We start from the raw sequence: 20361 nt of genomic DNA, 5'->3' as shown, positions 1-20361 counted from the left end.
AAATTATGCAAAAGAAATTCTGGGTAAAAGACGCAGACTACATGGCAGGGCAAGGTCACTGGTCAAGCTCGGAAGGTCCCAGGACTCCAGATGCCACGCTGTTCCTGACAGGACCATGACAGAGAGGAGTGGGATTTGGCCCTGAGGTTACCCAGATAGGACAGGCCAAGCTGGAGCCGGACCACAGGCCTTCCTGGCTCTGAGGTCAGCCCACCAGCATGCCCACTGGATGGAATGCAGACGGTGGCTCACAGGTCCCTTCCCACGTCCCAGGTCCTCCACAGGCCCCCCTCTCGACCATATCAAGCCAAACCTATCAAGTGTTTCAGAGATTTTATTCAGCTCCTTTTACTCAGGGCGTTTTGCCCTCCCTTCCTCCCGTCGAGTGGTGAGGACAATGCTCAGAAATCACGTTGGATACCCAAACACACACACATGGCCCAGGTCCAGCTGGACCCCGTCACCCCACGTCAACACCAGCACCCACTGCCCAGGGGCCTCACCGGGGCCTGCCGCTCTGGCAGGGGCCCAAGAAGGACGCTGGGGGTGGGGAGCCGCCCCAAGGACCCCACTCCTCATTTGTCCTTGTCCTTTTTTTTACTTTTCCTCTGGCTGCTCAGCTCCACGAGCTTCTGATCCAGCCTCTTCTGGAGATGGACTCTCTTCATGGGGTCCACAGATTTGTTCTTTGTCCCGCTGCCGGCATACAGGACCCCCTCTCTGCTAATCCTCTGTCGGGCATGCGATCGCGCTTTCTCGCCACACCCATGGACCTGGGGAGACATGGCACTTGCCTAAGTTGCAGGACTCCGACATCTGGCCCCAGATATCCAGAAGCCCCTGAACGTACGAGCTGCCGAGCCCTGCTGACACCTTGTGGGTCCCCAAAGAAGCCTGGCAGTCAGCAGGTGGGGGCAGGGTGCTCTGCAGACAAGACTGGCCTGTCAGGACTGCGGGCTCGCACCCTTCTACCTCCCAAGAGCTCACACCTGGGCTGCCCGCCCTTCACCACCTCCCCACCATCACCATCATGTGCCTGCTCATGCCCCAGAATGGCCGAACATGCCTGGAAGACGTCTCTCTGCCATCCTCTTCTCCCATCTCAACTGAGTCCTCATGACCGTGCCTTAACATTCCCCTTCTCCCTTGACTGACTGTCCTGTTGCCCTTGATGGCACTTCCCAAACTTCTCTTTTGCCCTCAACACACCCCCAATGCCTCCTCCATCCTGCTCACTTCTTACTACACCAGGAAACAGGCCATTTGTGGGGGGCTCCTTCCTCCAGGCCCAGAGACATCCTCACCCGCCATCCTCCTGCCTCTGTGGAAGAAGGGGCCTGCTCAGCCAAGGCAAACTCTCCCTGGTCCTAACCCTCAGCCCCTCCCAGGGCCAGCCCCCACCAGCAGCACAGCGGCCTGGCTCCGGTCCCATCCCCACGAGCTATTGTCCAGAGCCTTGTTTCCCTGACACTGCTGAGCGACTCCATCACCCTCCAGCTAGTCCCCCCCTGCCCTCCCTATGGTTGCCAACAGCACCTGCCTGCCCCGCTCAGCCAACAGCTGTGATTCTGTCTTCCTCCCCTCCAGCTCCATAGCTTCAGATGCTACTGACCACAGGCTCTGCCAGGGCAGGCTCCCCGGTCTGTCTACACCAGATACTCTCTCCTGGTCCTCTCCCTCTCTGACCCCTTCTCAGTCTCCTTCCTCTCCCCTCACCCCCATTCTCCATCTGTCTGTCTCTCTCCCCACACCCCTGTCTCTGGAGGACCTCATCAGGATTTGGCTACCTCCATGGGCATAACTCCCTATCGGCCCTATAGGACCTCTTAGAGGTCCCACCGTAACCTCAAACTCATTATGGCCAAAACGGAACTGACTCCTTCTCCCCCGAAACTTCCCTCTCCGCCCCCTACCCCAGCTCACCTGGACAGGCTAATCCAGGCTGTCTTTGAGCTTGATGTGGGGACCTCACTACCTCTCAGCCCAGATGAGTGGAAGCCCCCCACCTGATCTCTGGGCCACTGCCAGGAAGGCAGAGCGACAAGATAGTTCCCCTGAGCCACGCTCGGGTCCCCAAGGGATGACCCAAATATTCACTGCCTTCTAACACTGTCAGGACCAAAGCGACCCCCTCGAACACACTCAGCTGCACACCTCTCACCTCTTCACCCCTTCATCCGTTCCGCTGCATTTACTAAGTGCCTGCTGCATGCATGGCAGTGTCCTAGGCTCTGGGGATAAGGACAAACCAAAGTCAGTCCCTGCCCTCAAGGCACTTGGGACCCCCAGCAAAGCACAAGGGGTCCTGCCCTGGGCGCACCCAACAATGCCAGGGGACCCCGGAGCCGAACCTTCTCCTGTCCTGGGCCTGCCTGCTACCATTTTCCTGTCTTTCCTCTCTCTGCCGCGGGTGAAGCCAAGGTGGGCATAGCTGCCCTGAACTGCTCCTCCCCCCTCAAGGGGCTTCTCTGCACACCCTAGGGGACCAGGTTATCACAGTTCAGACCACGAGTCAAGCAAGAGTAAAGAAGCCTGAGGATTTCCGAGCAGAGCAGAGGACACAGTGTTTCACGCCAGGACGTGGTCACAGCCCTCGGCCTGCTCCGAGGCATCCTCTGCTCTTCTCGGGGGCTTGGCCAGGCTCCCAAGAGCTGAGGTGGCTAAAGAAATGACATCAGGGCCAGACGGGTGACAGACAGACCCTCACATCCTTTTCCACATAATGTAGAGCACTCATCACCCCACTTTAGACTTGGAAAGGGAATGCCCAAGGACGGCAGCAGAAGCAGCTCCCCCTGAAGCATCTTCATTTTGGGGTGCACAAGTCTGGTGCCGTCACAGAGCTCTGCCCCTCAAGTTTCCTAACACAGTTCCTGGTTAGCCTCTTCACTTAGGGTCTCCCAGTGTGGGGCAGGTGGGTTTCTCAGCTTCCTCACCGCCTCAGAGAACTCATCCTAGAGATGAGAGGACAGACACCGACAGAGGCCGCCCTTCTGTGACCCTCCCTGGTCATCCAGGGTGACCAGCCAGCTCTTGTGGGGGCCTGCAGGAAGGGAGGCCGGCAGCTCCCCAGACAGCCTGAAGGACAGCTTGCATTGACCTGGCTCCTTGCTGCCTAATTCCTCACCATAGTATGGAAAAGGGACATATTCTCCCAAGAAGTTTTCAGTTCCTACATGGGAATTTTAAGACACCCATGCAAAGAAAGCCACTTGAGCATGGGGGCAGAAGGGTCACCACCTCCCTCTGCCCAGGGGTCCGTCCAAGGCCGATGGCTTGACCCCAAGGCCAGGGTATGGGAAGATCCCCTACATCTGATGGGGTCACCCTCCCAGGAGCAGCTCTGCACAAACACCAGCTGGGGCCAAACCTCTAACAAATAAAGCCGACGTTCCCACCAGGAAGTGACGCTGACCACAGGATAGAGGCGCTGCCTATCCACCCGCCACCCCACTAGATCCTGGGGCCAGGCCTCTACCTCGGGGATGTGATGGCTGAGGCAGAAGCGCCGACCACAGTGCGGGCAGAGCTGGCCCAATGTCACCACGCTGGCTCTGCACCTGGGGAACGCACAGCTGTTATCAGCCTTGATGGCAGCAGAGACCAGGGCGTCAAAGTCTTCCTCACCTGCTTGATTCTCTCCCTGGTGGCCTGTGGGAAACATCAGAGATGCTTGGATGAGAAAAGGAAGCAGAAACCAGCCAAGACTGCCCTGGTTCAGGGGAATGAAGGCAGGCCACGAGGAAACGTGTCTACCCCTCTCGTGACCAGGGAGCGGATGGCCTACATTGATGCACAGGGACAGGACATGCCCCTCTACCGTCCCGCCACGTGGTTCCTTTGTTACAAGGAGCCTGGGGCATGGAGAGAAGGGTTTGGGGGGGGGGTGAAAAGTCCAGAGAAAATGTGATGTAACAAGTAAGGGTTACAGCCGTAGGATTCCCAGCTGTTTTTGTGTCAAAGGCCTGCTCAGTCAAGGCCTCCTGTGGGCGCGGAGGGTCCCGGCTGTGCAGGCTCAGAGATGGCCATCCTCCCCGTTGGCCTCAGTCCCACATCTGCTGGCTAAGCCACAGAGGGGCTGCAATCTGCACTGATGGAGTGAGTCCTCACAATGACCAAGCCTCCAACTGCTAAGGTTCCAAAGCCTCAGTGGGCCCCTCAGGCTGCAAACAGGCAGGTCTTGGCTCTCCTTCCATCCACACTGGCTCATAAAGGACTAACCCTTAGCTAAATCCTCAGTGGCCAGCTCCATAGAGCGTGCACTTCCAGTGACTGTGCCCACCACAAAGTGCCAGGGCAGGCAGGGGACCACAGTCCAGTGTGGCACCGAGACCCTGCTTGGACTGTCCATCCTCAGCCCGGCCATCCGCCGAAGCGAAGCTGCTTTTCCTTTGCCCCCCAATCGAAGGACCCTGATGACAGTGGCCTAGTACTACAAGCAGTGCCGAGTGGGGCTGGGGGGCAATCTTGGGGGTTCCGTGAGGAGAGGCCCCAGCCCAGACAGGAAGCCACTCAGTGAGCATCTCTCAGGGGTCCTTGCCTCAGCGGGACATCCCCCCACCCCAGCCCACAGGCGGGGCACAACCTTTCAGGGTCTGTTGGTTTCGGGGAATTAGTCTGTCTTCTCCTCCTTTTTATCCTTTGCCATAAAGGACTGGAGACCCCCAGAGTTACAGGAGTGAATGCAGGGATGTGGAGACAAAAGGTGTCAACCAAAGGCCTTTACGAGGTGAGGCCCCCTTTCACCAGCCACCTGGGGCTGGGCCTGGGCTTCCCTGAGAGATGTACAAAACAACCCTGGGAAGTGATGCACTGTCAACACGATGCCCATTTCACTGATGAAGAAACTGAGGCTCGGGGGGTAGGGGGCACGTGCTCACGTCCAACAGCTTCCAAGTGGACTCCAGCCAGGAGGGTCAGGATGCGCCCAGCCCCGGGCCCCCTCTGTGCCTCCTGCCCTGCCCTGCCCTGCCCTCGGGAAGCTTGGGCTTGTCTGGACAAGGCTCAGGCCCCTGACTTAGCATGGCCTCATGTTCCAACTTTCTCATGGGGTTAGAAATCCCCGCGATGGCAGGGAGTGTCTGAGCACAGGCCCCTGAGTCTCCACAGAGCGGGCACAAGTGACAGACGTGGCCTCTGGGGACAAGCGTGCTCAGGAACAGACCTCCTCCTGCCTCTGTGTGTGCACATGTGTCTACACGTGTGTCTGCGTGTGTGTGTCTGAGGAAACGGTGCTGATGTGGCGCTGCCCAAACCCCGGTCTCCTCCTCTGTAGCACAAGGGCACTGGACCCCAGGATCTCCGGGGCTCCCTCCTACATTAAATGCTCTCACCCTATGACCCACGACTCCAAGAACAAGGACGGGGCAGCAGCTGCTTGGACAAATGTCCCTGAGCTGTGGGCGCAGCCACAGACAGAGCGAGGAGCTTCTGGTCAGGCCTGCGGTGTAGACCTGCATAGCTCCGTCCCTCCAGGCCTCAGTTTCCCCATCAGGAAGCCTCCTTCCACCTGCTGCCAGGGTCTGTGGGAAGAAGCCTGTCCTTACAGACAGACCCCGAGGCCCTTCTGAGGGACCATGGCGAAGCCCTGACCATTTCACAGTCTGTGCTTTTGAAGGAAATCCAAGGAGTTAGCGGGAAGACCGGCATTAACTCGATGAGATTAATTCCACTGAAATTCCAATGTCCTGTCCCAGTGAGAAGACTCCCCAGAGCCAGGATCCCCTCACTTGTCTCAGGCTCCAGGAGCAATGTCTGGGGGACCCTAACCAGGTCTGCCCTGGGGGGAGCCACACACTGTTTAGTGGGTGAGAAGGACCAAAACCACGCGTCCCTCACAAGGCACCCTCCAAGGGTCGATCCTGGCTGTCAACCCAGAAACCGTCCCCAGAAGAAGGGCTGAACTCCCCATCCTCTCCGGTAGCTCAAAGGCCTCACCTCTCCTCTCCTTTCCCTTCTTCCTTCCTGACACTTTGGGTGCCCCGGAGCCGGCAGCATCTTGGCGTTCTCTGGCCAGCTGGCCAGGCCCAGCTTTCTCCCTCTGTCCTCTTTCTCGCTGCAGAGACTTCTGATTCGGACTGTCCCCAGGGTTGCCGTGGATGCCCTGATCACGCTGGGCCAGGCCAGGTGTTCCCGGGCCCAGGCACCCGGGCTGGAGCTCCCACCCCTCACTCTCTATCCCTGTTGGAGGCGGCGCCATGGTGGCTGTGGTGGTGGCAAGCGCAGCAGAGGTGGTGGTGACAGCAGCTGTGGCGGGGGTGGCAGTGGAGGCAGCCGTGGCGGGGGCGGCGGCAGCCGTGGCAGGGGCCCCCTTTTTGCAAACAGAGATGTATCTCTTCTTCCCTGCACCAACGCTCTCGTGCTTTAGCCCGTGCTCCTCTGCCAGGCGATGGACCAGCATCCTATCGTGAGCGTTCAAGGACGCAGGGAACTCAAGCAGGGTCCTGGTGCTCTCCAGGAAGTCCACGACCATGGCTCTGAAGAGGTCCCCAGTGCCCTCAGGCCGGCCCCCCCCACTGACCCTGGGGCCCTCTGGCGCGGGCTGGGGGGCTCCGCCTCTGCCACACTTCTGGGCCCCTCGCGCCGTCTGGCTCTCCTGGCGCCGCCTGGGGCCGGGCTTCCTGCCCACCTGGCCGGGGCCCCGAGGGCCTTCGTGGGAGTAGTTGTCAGGGACAATGTCATCGAGGTACTCGAAGGCTGTGCGGACTTCGCCTCTCAGAGTGAAGTAATCCACCAGCTTCTTCAAGAAGGCGTCACCGCTGATGGTCCGGGAATCACAGACGATGGCGACGTGGCGCCGGGCACGAGTGACCGCCACATTGATCCTTCGGTCCTCCGCCAGAAAACCGACCTCACCTAAAACAACCACAGAGCAGGGTGAGCAGTTGAGGACACAGACAGGAAGAAGTGACCCCAAGGAGTCACTCCCTGTGCCCTTTCTGGGGTCGGGGGCTCACGCTGGCGCCCCCTTCTGCACTGCACTGTCCCCTCCAGGCTTCCTGGGGCAGGGGGTGCTTGCTTTCCCAGGCTTGGGGGCCGACCTCCTCCCCTGGGCCTCCCCCAGCCCTCAGTCTGTAACTCTCAGGCACAGCCTGAGCAACGCTACCCGCCCCAACTCTAGCGGACAGGAAGCTCCGGGAGGGAAGAAAGGACCAGGCAGCCACAGGGAAGAGCTCCACATACAGCGGGTCCTTCCTCAGTCTCTGTGGGATCACCACCCTCTGCAGTGGAGGTGGCTCTCCTGGCCAGAGACAGGTGAGATGGTCACCCCGACAAAGCTGTACCAAGTGAGAGCGCCCCCACGCCAGCATGGTGTGTCCACGAGAGGTGACGGCCTGAACGCCAGCGGTCCAAAGCCAGGGGTCATGGACGGTCGTTCCAGGCCACTTTGACTAGAACTGCAAAGGGCAGGCTAGGTGCTCCACGAGGACTCAAACATCTGCATCCTTGACAACCATCTTTGGAGGGGGCCTGGGCTCCCGTTGGCCTCCACTCCCCACAGGAGCCTCTGGAGCCAGTCCTTACAAAGCAGGAGCTGGGGAAAGGATGAGCACACCCATCCAAGGGAGCCACGCCCCACTGCGCTTCCTTGTCTGCCTGGAGGACAGCCCTGGTCCGCCTGACGCCTTAGGAATGGGGTCCCACACAGCGAGGGGGCAGGGCCCAACAGGGTCTCCTCTCCCGTCTGCAGGGAGCATCACCCAGGTGCATCCTCCTGGACACGTGCCTGAGGCGGGAGCTGGGAATATACCTTGTTTCTCGGCCACCGCAGCCCCCTCCTCAAACCTCACGTCCTGCCTGGAGCCGGTACGAAGGGAAGCAGAAGCCGCTGCAGGCTCTGACTGTTTCCCTCTCATCTCCAACTTGTCCTGGGTCAACCCAAAAGCCTCTCCTCCTCCCCCAGGCCTTCCCCACTTAGGACGTGCCCACTGCACGCACTGACTCAAGAGTCCGGACCAGGTCCTCGTACCCTTCCGGTTGGATCGCACAAAGGACAAGATGACCGCCTCCTTCTCTCTTCCTTGAAAGCCATCTACAGATTTGATCTCCAGTTGTGGATACTTAGAGGAAAGCTGCTGCCTGAGCAGGTCCACCTGAACCATGGAGACCCGGAATCAGGCCACGCCAGCACAAGAGGCAGAGGCCACTGCGTTCCCTGCCCCAGGGCCCATGGAAACCATCACGGCGGCCAAGACAGCCAGGACACCATGGGTGTGGGCACTGGGGCCATCCACCCATGCTGTGGCAAGCATCGCCCACCCTCAAGCACGCCTGTCTGCTGCGCCACCTACCCGGGGCAGGCCCTTAGCAAGCCTCCTCCACCACCTCCTTACCAGCTCACAGGGGTACACCAAGGAGGCCCCGGCATCCACCTCACCTGCAGGTTGTAGGGAGCGATGACAGCAACGTCACCTACTTGGACTCCAGCGTCCACCAAGGCCTGGACGTGCAAACTAACAATTCGGACCTCACCTGGTGACAAACACAGGCAGACATGAGAGCAAGATCCTCCGACCCTGAAACATGGTGCATGAGAGCCCACGAAAACTGGCCCTGCCAGAAGGGGGGCTGGACCACAGCCGTGGCCTCTGGAGGCGGGTGGTCTGGGGCAGAGGCCACTGAAGGAAGGCAACCAGGTCAGCCCCCCCACTTCCTTCCTGCTGGCACCTTTTTCTCCCCTGTACTAGGACACAGGCCGCCTGTCTGTCCGTCAGCTCTCGCTCTCGGCACACGGCCAACCCACTCTCTCGCCCCCTCCCCCCTGCCTCCTCCAGTCATGCATTTCCTGGGTTTAAATTACACATAGAGTGTTTAGAGCCATTTAATTTGGAACTTTTTAAAAACACAGCACAGTTATTATTGACCTGGTGCTGCTACACGCAAGATATTCACCAAATGTTTCCTTTTTCTGCGTAGGGGCCCACTGAGGCAAGAGCGTGGCGGAGGTCACTTCCCACAGCATTGAGGGGGTGGGAGGGTGGGGATTAGTCAAGGCCCTTAGCTCAGAAAAGACAAGTGGGAAGCCAGGTTCTGGCCCCAGCTCTGCCACAAGCTAGTGACGGGAACTGGGACAGAGGCACATTCTGTGACATTCCGTGTGGAAAGGCCCAGAGGCCCCGGGCACTGGAGAGAACCCAAACCGGGAATGACTCAGCTCCTCTCAGCAGTGCGATGACCCAAGACCAACCCAAAGGACCAGTGATGAAGCCTCCTGTCTGCCTCCAGAGGAAGAGCTGACACTGCCTGAGTACACACTGCAGCAGGACAGTCTTCCCTTTCTTTTTTTCCCTTTTATTTGAGTCTTCTTGTACAAAATGATTAACGTGGAAATGTTTTACTAACTGTACACGTATAACCTAGTCTGCTTACTGTCTGGGGGAGGGGGGGGAGGGAGGGACAGAATCTGGAACCCAAAACTTTAAATAAAAATGTTTAAAAATTGGAAAAAAAGAAAGAAAGAATGGAGCACCCAGCTGGGGTCAGTTCTGTTCCCCCGGATCCCACAAGGCAGAGACTAAGAGCGAGGAACCTTCCAGGGCCCAGCCTGTAACCAGGCCAAGGTCAGTGCTCGGAGGCCCAGCCCCCAGGGACCACACACTCAAAGGGGAATGAGTCAAAGAGTGAATGACAGGAGTCGGCAGAGATCCCACGAGGAAGAAAATGTAAGCTAAAGGCTAAAACTGAAAGGATCATGACCTCCAGGCACCAGCAAGAGAACACAGTCCCAGAAAGAAGGACAGCCAGGCAAGCCCCAAAGACGACGCCTCCACACCCTGCAGAGGTGGGGGACATGGGGGCAGAACGTTGGGTGCACGGGCAGACCTGCTCACCCGGCTGAAGAGCGGTTCTGTGTTGTGAGGGATGGCGCTTTGGGAGATGGAGGGTGCGCACATACCGGGAAAGGACACAGGACACGGGGATAAAAGCCATCCACAAGGAACTGTCTTTAAAAGAAATTTTTCACACAGCCCCGGGTAGGGCACCCCCCCCACACACACACCTGGGTTCCCCTTGGACTGCTCGTCTTCATCCTCCAGCTCTAACAGGCCGCAGCCAGCAGTGTCGACGAGCAGCAGGGGGATGCTCGTCTCTTCGGTGGCAGCGACCCCCGGCAGGTCCCTGTAAAGGCAGGTGGGAGCTGGTTACAAGCTAAGCCCCACAAAGCCACACCCAAGACCAGGGCGTCAAACGCAGACAGACACAGGGCCCCGGATCCACCCACCCATGAAGGGCCCCCATGATCTAGGCTTTGCTGCATCTTCATTTACTTTTTAACTATTTCCCATTTCCATCCGGCTCAGGCTGCACTCAGAGGCCTCGTGGGCTGCGTGCAACCTCCACCACCACCTGTGATGGCCCACTCGTTCTGACCCACCCAAAATGGAGGCCACGGCCAACAGCACCAAGGAGGAGGGTGCAGACTTGGAAAGAATAGGCCCAGTCTCCACTACAAACCCAAGGCAGCCTCAGTCTCCCCATCTGTGCAGGCAGACAATGACACTTCCTTTCTCAAGGGGTTATTTTGAGAAAAGAGGAAAATTACACAGAAATGGCCATTATTACCACCCTAATGATTAAGTGTGGAATAAAGCCCACTGAACTTGGCCTGCTATGAGGACAACGTGCTCCAGGCCTCCTCTTGGGGTAAAGCATCCCCCCGTGCCAGGGGACAGCATCCAGCCACAGGCCCCACCCTCACACCCGCTTACTTCAGAAGATGGCCGGCCACCGAGGGGTGGGCAGCGAGCTGCCCGCGGTACAGCTCCTCCGAGGCCCACTGCATGATGGCCTGGTGCATGCGGTACTGGACCGTCAGCATTCTCACGACCCTCTCCCCGTGGCGCTCAATCAGGCGCTCCATCAAGCTGAGGGACAGACCCCCTTTGGCAGCTCTGTGTCAGAGACAGGAAGCCCCCGTGAAGCCAGGCCTGGCAAGGAAGCTGCCTTCTACAGAGAAGGGGCAACCGCGACACAGACCCAACCTCCTCAAGAAGGTGCAGGGACACCCCAGCACCTGCCAGTTCAGATGAACCCAGCAAACATTTCTGAGGCGCCTGCTGAGTACAAAGCGCACTGCTATGGCAGGGGAAGGGGGGTACAAAATTGAGTGAGGCTGAGCCCCTGTCCTCATAAAGCTTATGATCTCCTAAGGGGATGCGGCTGTTCACAAAGAACATGTGATGACACCTTACAGAGATACAAGCAAATGCTCTGGGCTGTATGAGGGAGAACAGGGCATGGCCAGGGGGAGATCAGGGAAGACCCTGGAGCCTGCTCCCTCCAGCCACCCTCTAAGTCAACCCCTCAGGCACGCGGGGCTTCCTAGGCATGACCAGCAGTCTGGTGGTCAGCTCTACACCACGTCTCCCTCATCTGTGGCCCAGCCAGGCCCCCCCCACACCAGGCAGCCCCTGGACACTGAATGAGCTCCAGAGGCTTCCCCTCTCTGCTTCTGAAGCCTTTTAGCTTGGGGTCACTGAGGTGCTGGCACACAAAGGGTGCCCACCCACGCCGACCAGCCGAATCTTACTGGTGGGAGACGATGGTGGGGGGTAGCTGCTGGTGGTCTCCGGCCAGGATGCACTTCCTGGCCTTCAGCAGGGGGATCCAACAGCTGGCTTCCAACGCCTGGGCACACTCGTCGATCACCACCACATCAAAGTAACTGTCGGGGAGCAGCTTCAACGGGCCGTCGGGGGACGCGCCTGATTCAGAGAGGGCCCGTCAGCCTCCGAGGAAGCTCTGGGACCCCCAGACACCTGACACGGCCTCAGAGCTAGAGACAAACTCAAGAGAACAGGTGACCCTATGGCAGGACAAGGCCCTTGAAGGGTCACTGAGTCTGGGCCTCTGGAAGGGTCCCTGGGGCTTGCTGCCCGCCTCCTGCTCCCAGACGGGCGCTCTGCCACGCTGGAGGACGCCCCGGCCCCCCGGGCTTGCTGCCCGCCTCCTGCTCCCAGACGGGCGCTCTGCCACGCTGGAGGACGCCCCGGCCCCCCCGGGCTTGCTGCCCGCCTCCTGCTCCCAGACGGGTGCTCTGCCACGCTGGAGGACGCCCCGGCCCCCCGGGCTTGCTGCCTGCCTCCTGCTCCCAGACGGGCGCTCTGCCGTGCTGGAGGACGCCCTGGCCCCCCGGGCTTGCTGCCCGCCTCCTGCTCCCAGATGGGTGCTCTTGGCAGACACCCAACCCCACAGGAGCCTGCCTCGGGTCTCACCTGTGTTTGTGGCCAGGATGACATCAGCCCGAGAGAGGCTTCCAAGCATGGCGGCTTCTTCTCTCTCCCTCAGCTCTTTCCTTAGCAGCTTCAGCTCGTTGCGACCATAGCTATTGTCTCTCTTCTCCAAGGTCTTCTTGCTTTTCACCTGTTGATGGGAACAGAAGCCTAGCTCTCACTGGGGCGACCCTCACCACCAGCAGCCCCTTCCTGCAAGGAAGCGCTATTTCAGCCTGGCCCGGCGTCAGCCTCGAGAAGGATGAACATACTTCAATGGTTTGTTAAAGGTCACAATCCCAGCAGTGGAGACCGTGTGAGGTAACAAGGAGAAAGGCATCACGGTGAGAAAAGGCGTGGGTTCCAATTGTGACCCCAACACTTCAGGTCTCTGCGGCCATGCAAAGGAAGCTTCCCCTCCCTGAGGTTTAGCCTGCCCACCTCCCGGGGCCGCTGTGAGGATCGGACAAGAGCCCGCCAATCAAAGTGCTTGGTGAGACTCGGGGCACCAGAAAAAGGCCAGCTGTCACCACCACCACCACCCTCCTCCCAAGGCCACAAAAGGAAATCTCTCTGACGGGCCCAGGGCCCCCCTAACGTTAGCACATTATGCCCCGAATGGCTCCTGGTCATTTAGGAGAAAGCCCAAGTCCCTCTTTTTTCTTCGTTGTGATCTGTTACAGTGTCCACCCCCCCCCCATGTGGACAGCTGGGGCACCCCACCCCTGCACCCAGACCTGGTCAATGTCCTTCCGGATATCTGCCACAATCTGGGCATGGTCGCTGCGGGCCAAGACCGCATCAAGGCAGTGGTGCTGGATGGCATCCAGAAGGCGTGCGGGGTGCCCGAGGCGGAGGACCCTTAGCTTCTGTGCGGCCAGCCTCTCCACCAGGTTGTCCACAGCAATGTTGGAAGGGGCACAGCACAGGACCTGAGGCAGAAGGGGACCTGAGGAGCCTCGTCATCACTGGTCTTGTCACGGGAGGGAGGCTGGGATGGGGGGAGCAGGACGAGGAGCCAGTGACTTAGCGGCGCACACACATCACCTCTTAAAAAGAAGTGGAAACCAGCCAGACAGCTCCGAAATCATGCCGCTTGGGGCCCTGTGTCTCTAAAGATTCATTAGTCACAAAATGTGATAAAATCGTTCATGTGATCCGCGAATGGAAATTTAAAACTGTATCAACACTAAAGCCCCCAACATCCAAGAGGCCTGCACCATTTTCGGTCTCACATTACAATCTGATCAAGTTTAATAGCGTCATCATCCAAGAAGACCCAGGAGCAAGGGAGGAGCTGGCTGAGAGACCCCGAGCCCTTCTTCCTCTGGGGACACAGACAGCGAGGCAGCTGGCCTGGGGGGCAGGGGGGAAGCCCGGCACAGGGCCCCCTCCGGGCAGGGCCACCCGGCCGATGACCCGGAGAGACATCCCCAGTGAAGGAAACCCAACAAATGCCAGGAGATTTCAAGACAATTCCTGCCCATGAAATTCAAGCTGGGTAACCTAGCTTCCAAGCACTATGCTAAGAACCTTATTGGCCAAACTCCTCCTGGATGGGGCAAGTGGCCAGCAGGCAGGAGCGAGGATGCCGGAAGGGACTGCAGGCTGGAGCGCCCCTCTCTCACTCCCTCCATCAGCATGGGTCCGAGCGGTGCTGGCGCCCCAGGAACGACCCTGCCCAGAAGCCCTGAGATCCTGCTTCTTCCCACCCAGGACAGGGGAGTGTAAACACTGCAAGGCCAGTGGCAGCTTGGGGATTAGCAGAGGCTGTGGAGACCAACTCCCCAGGACCGGAGGGGAACCTTCAAGCCCCCTGCACCCCGACGAGAGGGAGGGGGCAGTGGCAGGTTTCAAGCGGGGCAGACAGCTGGCGCTCCCTCGGAGCGAGGGAGCGAGCAGGCAAGGCTTAATCCCCAGTTCTCAGCACAATGAATGTGCAATCATTCAGTAAGCCTAACAGCTAACTTGCACAGAGTGCTCTAAGGTCTGGGACATGCTCCACGTGGAGCGCTCCATCTTCACGATCACCTTGGGAGGTAGGCACTAATTATCACCCCCGTTATATGGATGAGCAAACTGAAGCTAAACTCCACAACGTTTCTGAGGCAGGATCTGAACTCAGGTCCCACACTCTGCCTCCAAGGCACCTCGCTGGGCCAGAGACAGAAAACAAATGTCAGAAGGTACAAGTCAGGGCAGGCAAACGAAGGCGGTCACAGACCTGAAAAGCACCAAATGTCCATTTACACACTCACACCCACTCTTGCACACTCACTCATCCACTCACACACATACAACTCACATACACACTCACACCCACTCTTACACACATGCACACTCCCACTCACACCCACACTCACTCCCGTTCCCCATTTGCAGGCTTACCTTCAGGCCCTGGCGTACAGCTTGCAGCACAATCTCCACCACTGTTGTGGTCTTGCCGGTGCCGGGCGGGCCGTGGATGATGGCTAGCTCTTTCTGGGCCAGTGCAAAGCCAACGGCCTCTTTCTGTGACGTGTCCAGGGAGCCGTTGCAGAACATCAGCGGTTCTAGTGAAAGAGCAGTGGGGCATGGATCCCCATCAGCCTCCTCGTCCCACACCGGGTGGCGCCACTCCCTCTCCTCCCCACCTCTGGGCAGACGTCCCTCCTCTTCCTCAGAGCACTGGTCTGGGCCTCCCCCAAGGCATCATCCATTATCCTGCCTTCTGCCGGGCTGTCTTATCTCCCTTACTACACTGAGCTTCTTAAGGGCACAGACAGTCTTTCTTCTCAACACGGGGCCTTGCACCTCCTACTCCCAGAATAAAGCCTGCTGTTGTTTTATCTCTGTCCCGTTGTCTCCCCTCTTTTAGCACTTCCCAGGGCTGGGAAGGAAGAACGATGACCAAACTCCCAAGTGACAAGTCTAGGTAAAACCCACAAGACTCTGTGCTTCCTGTTCCTTGACTTGAAGCTGCCAGCGGAATGTGGCGGTTTGTGGAGGTCGTGGGGGCAAAAAAGCGGCTCCTGGACGAGCTCCTCCAGCTCCCTCAGATTACAAAGAAGTGAATTCTGGCCAGTCACACGGTCCCTGGAGCCCCCGACCTTCCAGATTCTTCCCAGCACACCAGGCAGCTGCACGTGCAGGCACAGCACGCGCGCGTGCGCGCGCACACGCACACACACACACACACACACACACACACACACACTGTCATCTCATCTATGATCAACAGGTGTACTGAAGACAGAGCCTGCTCTCGATGCCAGAATCTCAGTAAACAGAAGGCTACACGGATGGCTACTGAATTTGTCCCCCACTCTTCCCTGCTGTGCGACCCAGACCCAGTACACACTGGGGAGAAGTGACACACACCTATTATGTGACAGAATCACGAGTTTGGGAGTCACCAAAATGACTTTTTAACGGTGACATTAGGAACTCTCAGCCCCCAGAGAGGGTCCACCCTGCCCAAACATGTTGCTGCAGCAGCGCCCTTGGGGGATGCTGAGCTCCAGGCGGGGGCAGCCCTGCCTCCCAGGCCTGGCCGGACAGATGCTCACACAGGACAGTGAGCTGTCCGCGCCCCGGCCTCCACTTTCCCTGGTGGCTAAGCGACAAGAAGTCCGCCATGATCCCAAAACATCTCAGACAAACGTGCCACGAGAAGCGCTCCCCGGGCCCCTGTTCTGCTCAGTGCTGGCCCACACAAGGCAGATGAGGCCCTTTGGACCGGCTACAGGGGAATCTTTGTGGCATGAGCTCCCCAGACTTGGGAGAAGCGCCGAGTTGTCCTTACGTGTCGGAGCTGGGCTGCTCGGCTCAGAAGTGCAGAGGAGAACATCTATGAGAGGCGCGGCCGGACCCGAGTGATACTGGTTTAGGGCATTCAGAGCTCTGCCAACAGAGGAGACCGAGATTAGGACTTCAGCGTGGAGCAGACGCCTGGGGCCCAGGCTGGGGCTGGCCTGTGCTCCTGGCCTGCCCTGCACCCCCTCGCTGGAGACCAGAACGGACACTGAAGCAAACCAAAACTGACCAGAGCTGACTCATCACTTTTTCTTTTTTACACTAAGCCTGGCTGCTTCTGGAAAAAGATGCTGTGGGAGCAGGACGGAGGAGAGGAGCAGCCCCCGACTGCCCCATCACAGCCGCCAAAGTCCCCCATGAGGCACCGGTCTGAGCACTTTCCACGGCTCCCTGGTGCCTCCGAGATGATGTGCAGACAGCCCCGCCATCGAGCTCCCCACTGTTATCCCCAAGCCTCCCCCCTAAAAGGTAAGCTACCTGAGGGCAGAGCCGGCTGTGCCCTTTGTCAGCACCAAGCAGAGCTCTTAGCACACAGCACCCCATAAATGCTGGTGGACCGAGTCACTGATTTCTTACCTAACCCAAAGCTTCCCCTGAGCCTCCCTCCAGAGCACGGGGCTGGGCCACTCCCTCAGCCCCCATCACGCTCTGCCACTGTGTCACGGCCACCAATCAAGCCACCCGACACCCCCAGGGAGGAGCCACGGCCAGTCTCGTCGGACGAGGCCCCTGCCTGGTCCCAACACGATGGGGGCTTCCTTGAGATCCAGGACAGTTTCATTCTGTCTTTGCAGCGGCAAACCCTAGCACATAGCAGACACCTAATAAACGCTCGGGGCGCAGCTGCCTGTCAGACACTCCAATCAGGGTACCCCAGAGACACCTCACACTCAACCGTCCGAACTCCGTCCTTCTCTCTAATTTCTTCTCTCCTTCCAGGCCCCCAAGTTCACAGCCTTGGAGTCCTCCTTGACCCCCTGCCTCCCTCCACTCTCCCCTACAGATGCTCCGATCACCTGGACCACTCCAGGCCTCCTCTTTGTCTCCCGTCTCCCATCCACGCCCCACCCAGCAGATCTAACCAGGGCACCCCTCAAGGCACTGCAGCGGCTCCCCCCAGCCCAGTCCAATACAGACTCTTCCAACTCTGACACTCAAAGCCCTTCATGGGCCGGGCCCAGCCTTAGTGCAAAGGGCCAAAGTGGCCTCACACGGAACATTCCCATCTCCAGGCCTTCGCACAAACTGTATCCTACACCTAGAATGCCCTCGCCTCAAAGAACCCCTGATCTCCTTCAAAGTTCATCTCCCGTGCTGCTTTCGACAGGAGGCTCTCTGTACTTGCCCCCCTCCCAGTGGCTAGGCCCCCTCAGAGCACGAGCTTCTGAGCCATGGTACGCCCCTGGCAACCTCCTCTGTTCCCCGCAACAGAGGATCTCGGGGGCTGGGCAACCCCAGCACCAAGCAGAGGCATGGCGGGCACTCAATGTTTGCTGCCTGAGTCAAGGAGCAGAGGCAGAATCTGAACCCAGGTCCCTGACTCCAACTCTCTAACTCTCCGCACCACAGTGCTTGGAACAGGAGACCGTGACCTCCCCTCAGGGGCCAAGCAAGGCACCGCCGCCCCGCCTTGCCCAGTTACTAAAGGACACCTGCCAACACGACTCCAACCCACTGCGCGGGGATCACTTGCTTTTTGAGGCGCTTATACGTGATGTCATTGGCCAGCCTGAGCAGCCGGTAAAGGCCGCCTGCATCCAAGGCCAGCGAGCCCTCCTGGGATTCGTCGAAGGCCACAGTCACCGACCGCTGCGTGATCTGCGTCAGGATGCCGGTGGCGAGCAGAGTGGCTGCCTCGGGAGCGCTCTCATACAACCCCACAATGTCACCTGCAAAAGCGAAGCCACAGTCAGTCTTTTAAAAGGTCCTTTAAAATAAATTACTCAGCAAAGGCCAACGAGGCCCAAGTCAAGATGCCTCAGGCTTTTCATGGTCCACAGAAGCACAAAATCTGAGACAGGGAGAGAGAGAGAGAGGGAGGCAGTCACCCGGCCCACTGCCCGGCCATGGTAGGAATCCCCGCACTAGGCTGGAGGGCCCAGCGAAGCTGCCTCTATGATGTGCCTCCTGCTCCCCAGAACACAGCCAGTGCCCCTTCCGGTGACTGCCCCACAAACAGTTAAATGCTCCTCTGCTCTTCTCCAGGGTGAGGGGTTCCAGATGTCAAGTCCCTCCCCAGCCTGACCACGCCTCAGTTTCTTCTTAGTTCTTGGTGTCTCTGATCTTAGCTCCACCCACATAAAAGTAAAATGACCCGTTAACAAACCCTACAAAGTCAATGCACATCCCCTGCAGGAGGCAGAGACAAAAGCAAACAAGGTAGAAAAGGGGGATCATTTGGAGAGAAGAAATGGGGTGAGCCCGCTTTCAGGTGGCATGGCAGGCAGGTGGAAAGGAAGGTGGCCTCACGTCCAGGCCCGGCCCTCAAGGCCCCTCTCCTGGAAGGGCATGGGGGGCTGGGCTGGATGACCCCAGGGCCCCTCTCACCTCCCAGTAAGTGCTGGAGAAGCCCCTCAGGAGGGCCTGACTTTGGCCTCAGTGGGGCCCAGCTGTCCTGCGGCTGTCCCCTGGGTACTGAGTACCAGCCCCTTTGGGAACGGTGTCCTGGGCCAACTTTGGACCCGCCAACCTCAAAGAGGCTTCCTGCCTTGGGGGAGAGTGACGCAGGCACCTCATCCTCCCACCCCGGGGCCCGGCGGGGGTCCTGACCTCACTTCACCAGCTCCCACCTACCGGGCCCAAAGCTATTGCAGGGCAGGGTGGCCCCAGGGTCCCATTTTCTGGGCTCCAAGACGACGAGCAGCCTTCCATACAGCCCCGTCCGCTGGCTCACTACCTGCAGCTTCAGCAGGCAGACCCCACGGCGCTGCAGCTCCTTCGGGGAGACGCTCTCCTGCCAGGCCCTGGGGGCACAAAGGGGGACACTTCACTCCGGGCAAAAAAGCTGAGAAGGGCACAAGACCCCTAGAGCGGCCCCAAGCCCCAGGAAGCATGGTGGGGGAGGGAGGGCCCCCCCCCACAGACCACCAGGCTTCCCGACCCCGGCGCTGTAGTCTGACCGAGGAGAGCCTTGGGTCCCCCGGCCTTGCCGTCCCCCAGGACCCCAGTCGTTCCTGTCTGTGGGCAGTGAGCTCCCCCCAGGCCCCCCCCCCCCGCTCTGCACAGCAGGGGGCGCCTCGGGCCTCTGCCTGTGTCCCCAACCCCGGGCCACCCGTGAAGGCACTCATCCTGGGGTCTACACCAACCACCAGGAAGTCTTTCTTCCCCTGCGCTCCCAACTCCTGATGATTAACCCATTCCAGCTGGGAAGTGGACAGAAGCCCGGCTGCTGCCTGCCTGTCTACACCCACTGCTGCTACAGCAGCAAGCACAGTACAAGGGCACTGATCTGGTCAGAGGACTTTTGGGGGGCCCATGGGGGCTCCCCTAGAATTGAGAGGTGACCCAAGGAGCCAGGCCACTCCGGGCCTCGCTCCCAGTCCGTCCCCCTACCCCAGAATAAAGCACAAGCCCAGGAGGGCGGGACCGCCTGACAAGGAACCAGCACTTAGTAGGCACCTGCTGTGTGCTCGGCCCAGTAACAGAGGCCACGGGAGAAGGGGGAGCACTTATTAGGCGCCTACCATGTACCCCTGCTACTAAAGGCAGCCGGGGGCACCGCAACACAGAGTGCCGAGCCTGGAGTCAGGGGGTGAGCTCAAATCCAGCCTCAGACACTAGCTATGTGACCCCGAGCAGGTCACTTCACCCTGCTTGCCTCAGTTTCCTCATCTGTCAAATGAGCTGGAGAAGAAAATGACAACTCCCCCCCCCAGCGTCTTTGCCAAGAAAACCCCAAATGGGACACGAAGGATCGGCCAGGACTCAAGCCCTTGTTGACGTCATGCACTGTCAGGCCCATAATCCGGGAGGGGGGGGTGCAGTACCGGGGTGGGGAGGGAGCGGCGGGGGCACGGCCAGGGCAAAGGCCCAGGGAGCAGAAATGAATGGGGGCTGGGCCGGGTGTTCTCGGGGCCCAGGCGGAGGGCGTGGGCGCGCTGGGGGGGAGGGGGGTCGCGGGGATGCCGAGGGGTGGTCCCGGGGGGGGGGTCCCGGGCCGCTACCTCTTCTCCTGCAGCTCCGCCTCCCGCTCCTGCTCCAGCAGCTCCAGCTGCCGGTTCACGAAGCTCTCCACGGCCGCCATGACGCCGGCTCCGGCCGCTGCGCCGGAAGGCCCGCCCTGCACCGGAAGTGGTCCGCCAGGAAGTCCCTCCCACTACAACGCCGCGCTGCTTCGGCTTCCGCTTCTGGGGCG

At 59.5% G+C, this 20361-nt stretch overlaps 1 protein-coding gene across 3 annotated transcripts; it reads right to left on the bottom strand.

Moving 5' to 3' along the window:
* Positions 1–318: 318 nt before the first annotated feature.
* Positions 319–20299, bottom strand: IGHMBP2 (immunoglobulin mu DNA binding protein 2). Of its 3 annotated transcripts, XR_013483869.1 has the most exons (17): positions 20171–20299; positions 18801–18970; positions 17701–17896; positions 15997–16094; positions 14601–14764; positions 12950–13144; positions 12216–12363; positions 11531–11705; positions 10710–10892; positions 10001–10119; positions 8378–8472; positions 7970–8093; positions 5938–6855; positions 3479–3651; positions 2162–2231; positions 1210–1321; positions 691–773 (listed from the first exon to the last, which is right to left on the bottom strand). XR_013483869.1 is itself a non-coding variant. In XM_020970897.2 (15 exons), exons 1-15 carry the CDS (start codon positions 20248–20250, stop codon positions 576–578), a joined length of 3036 nt encoding a protein of 1011 aa, XP_020826556.1. In that variant the 5' UTR covers positions 20251–20297; the 3' UTR covers positions 319–575. The 3 variants fall into 3 exon arrangements, 1 of the variants encoding a protein (XP_020826556.1); XR_002321422.2 differs by lacking the exon at positions 2162–2231 and having other exon boundaries at positions 684–773; positions 1237–1321; positions 20171–20298; XM_020970897.2 differs by lacking the exons at positions 1210–1321; positions 2162–2231 and having other exon boundaries at positions 319–773; positions 20171–20297.
* Between the last annotated feature and the right edge of the window lie 62 nt (positions 20300–20361).

The sequence above is a fragment of the Phascolarctos cinereus genome, unplaced genomic scaffold, assembly GCF_003287225.1.
Source record: "Phascolarctos cinereus isolate Bilbo 61053 unplaced genomic scaffold, phaCin_HiC Scaffold_9;HRSCAF=440, whole genome shotgun sequence".
In the NCBI taxonomy this organism is placed as follows: domain Eukaryota; kingdom Metazoa; phylum Chordata; class Mammalia; order Diprotodontia; family Phascolarctidae; genus Phascolarctos; species Phascolarctos cinereus.
The sequence above is the reverse complement of the archived record's forward strand: the minus strand, read 5'-3'. Positions and strand labels throughout refer to the sequence as shown.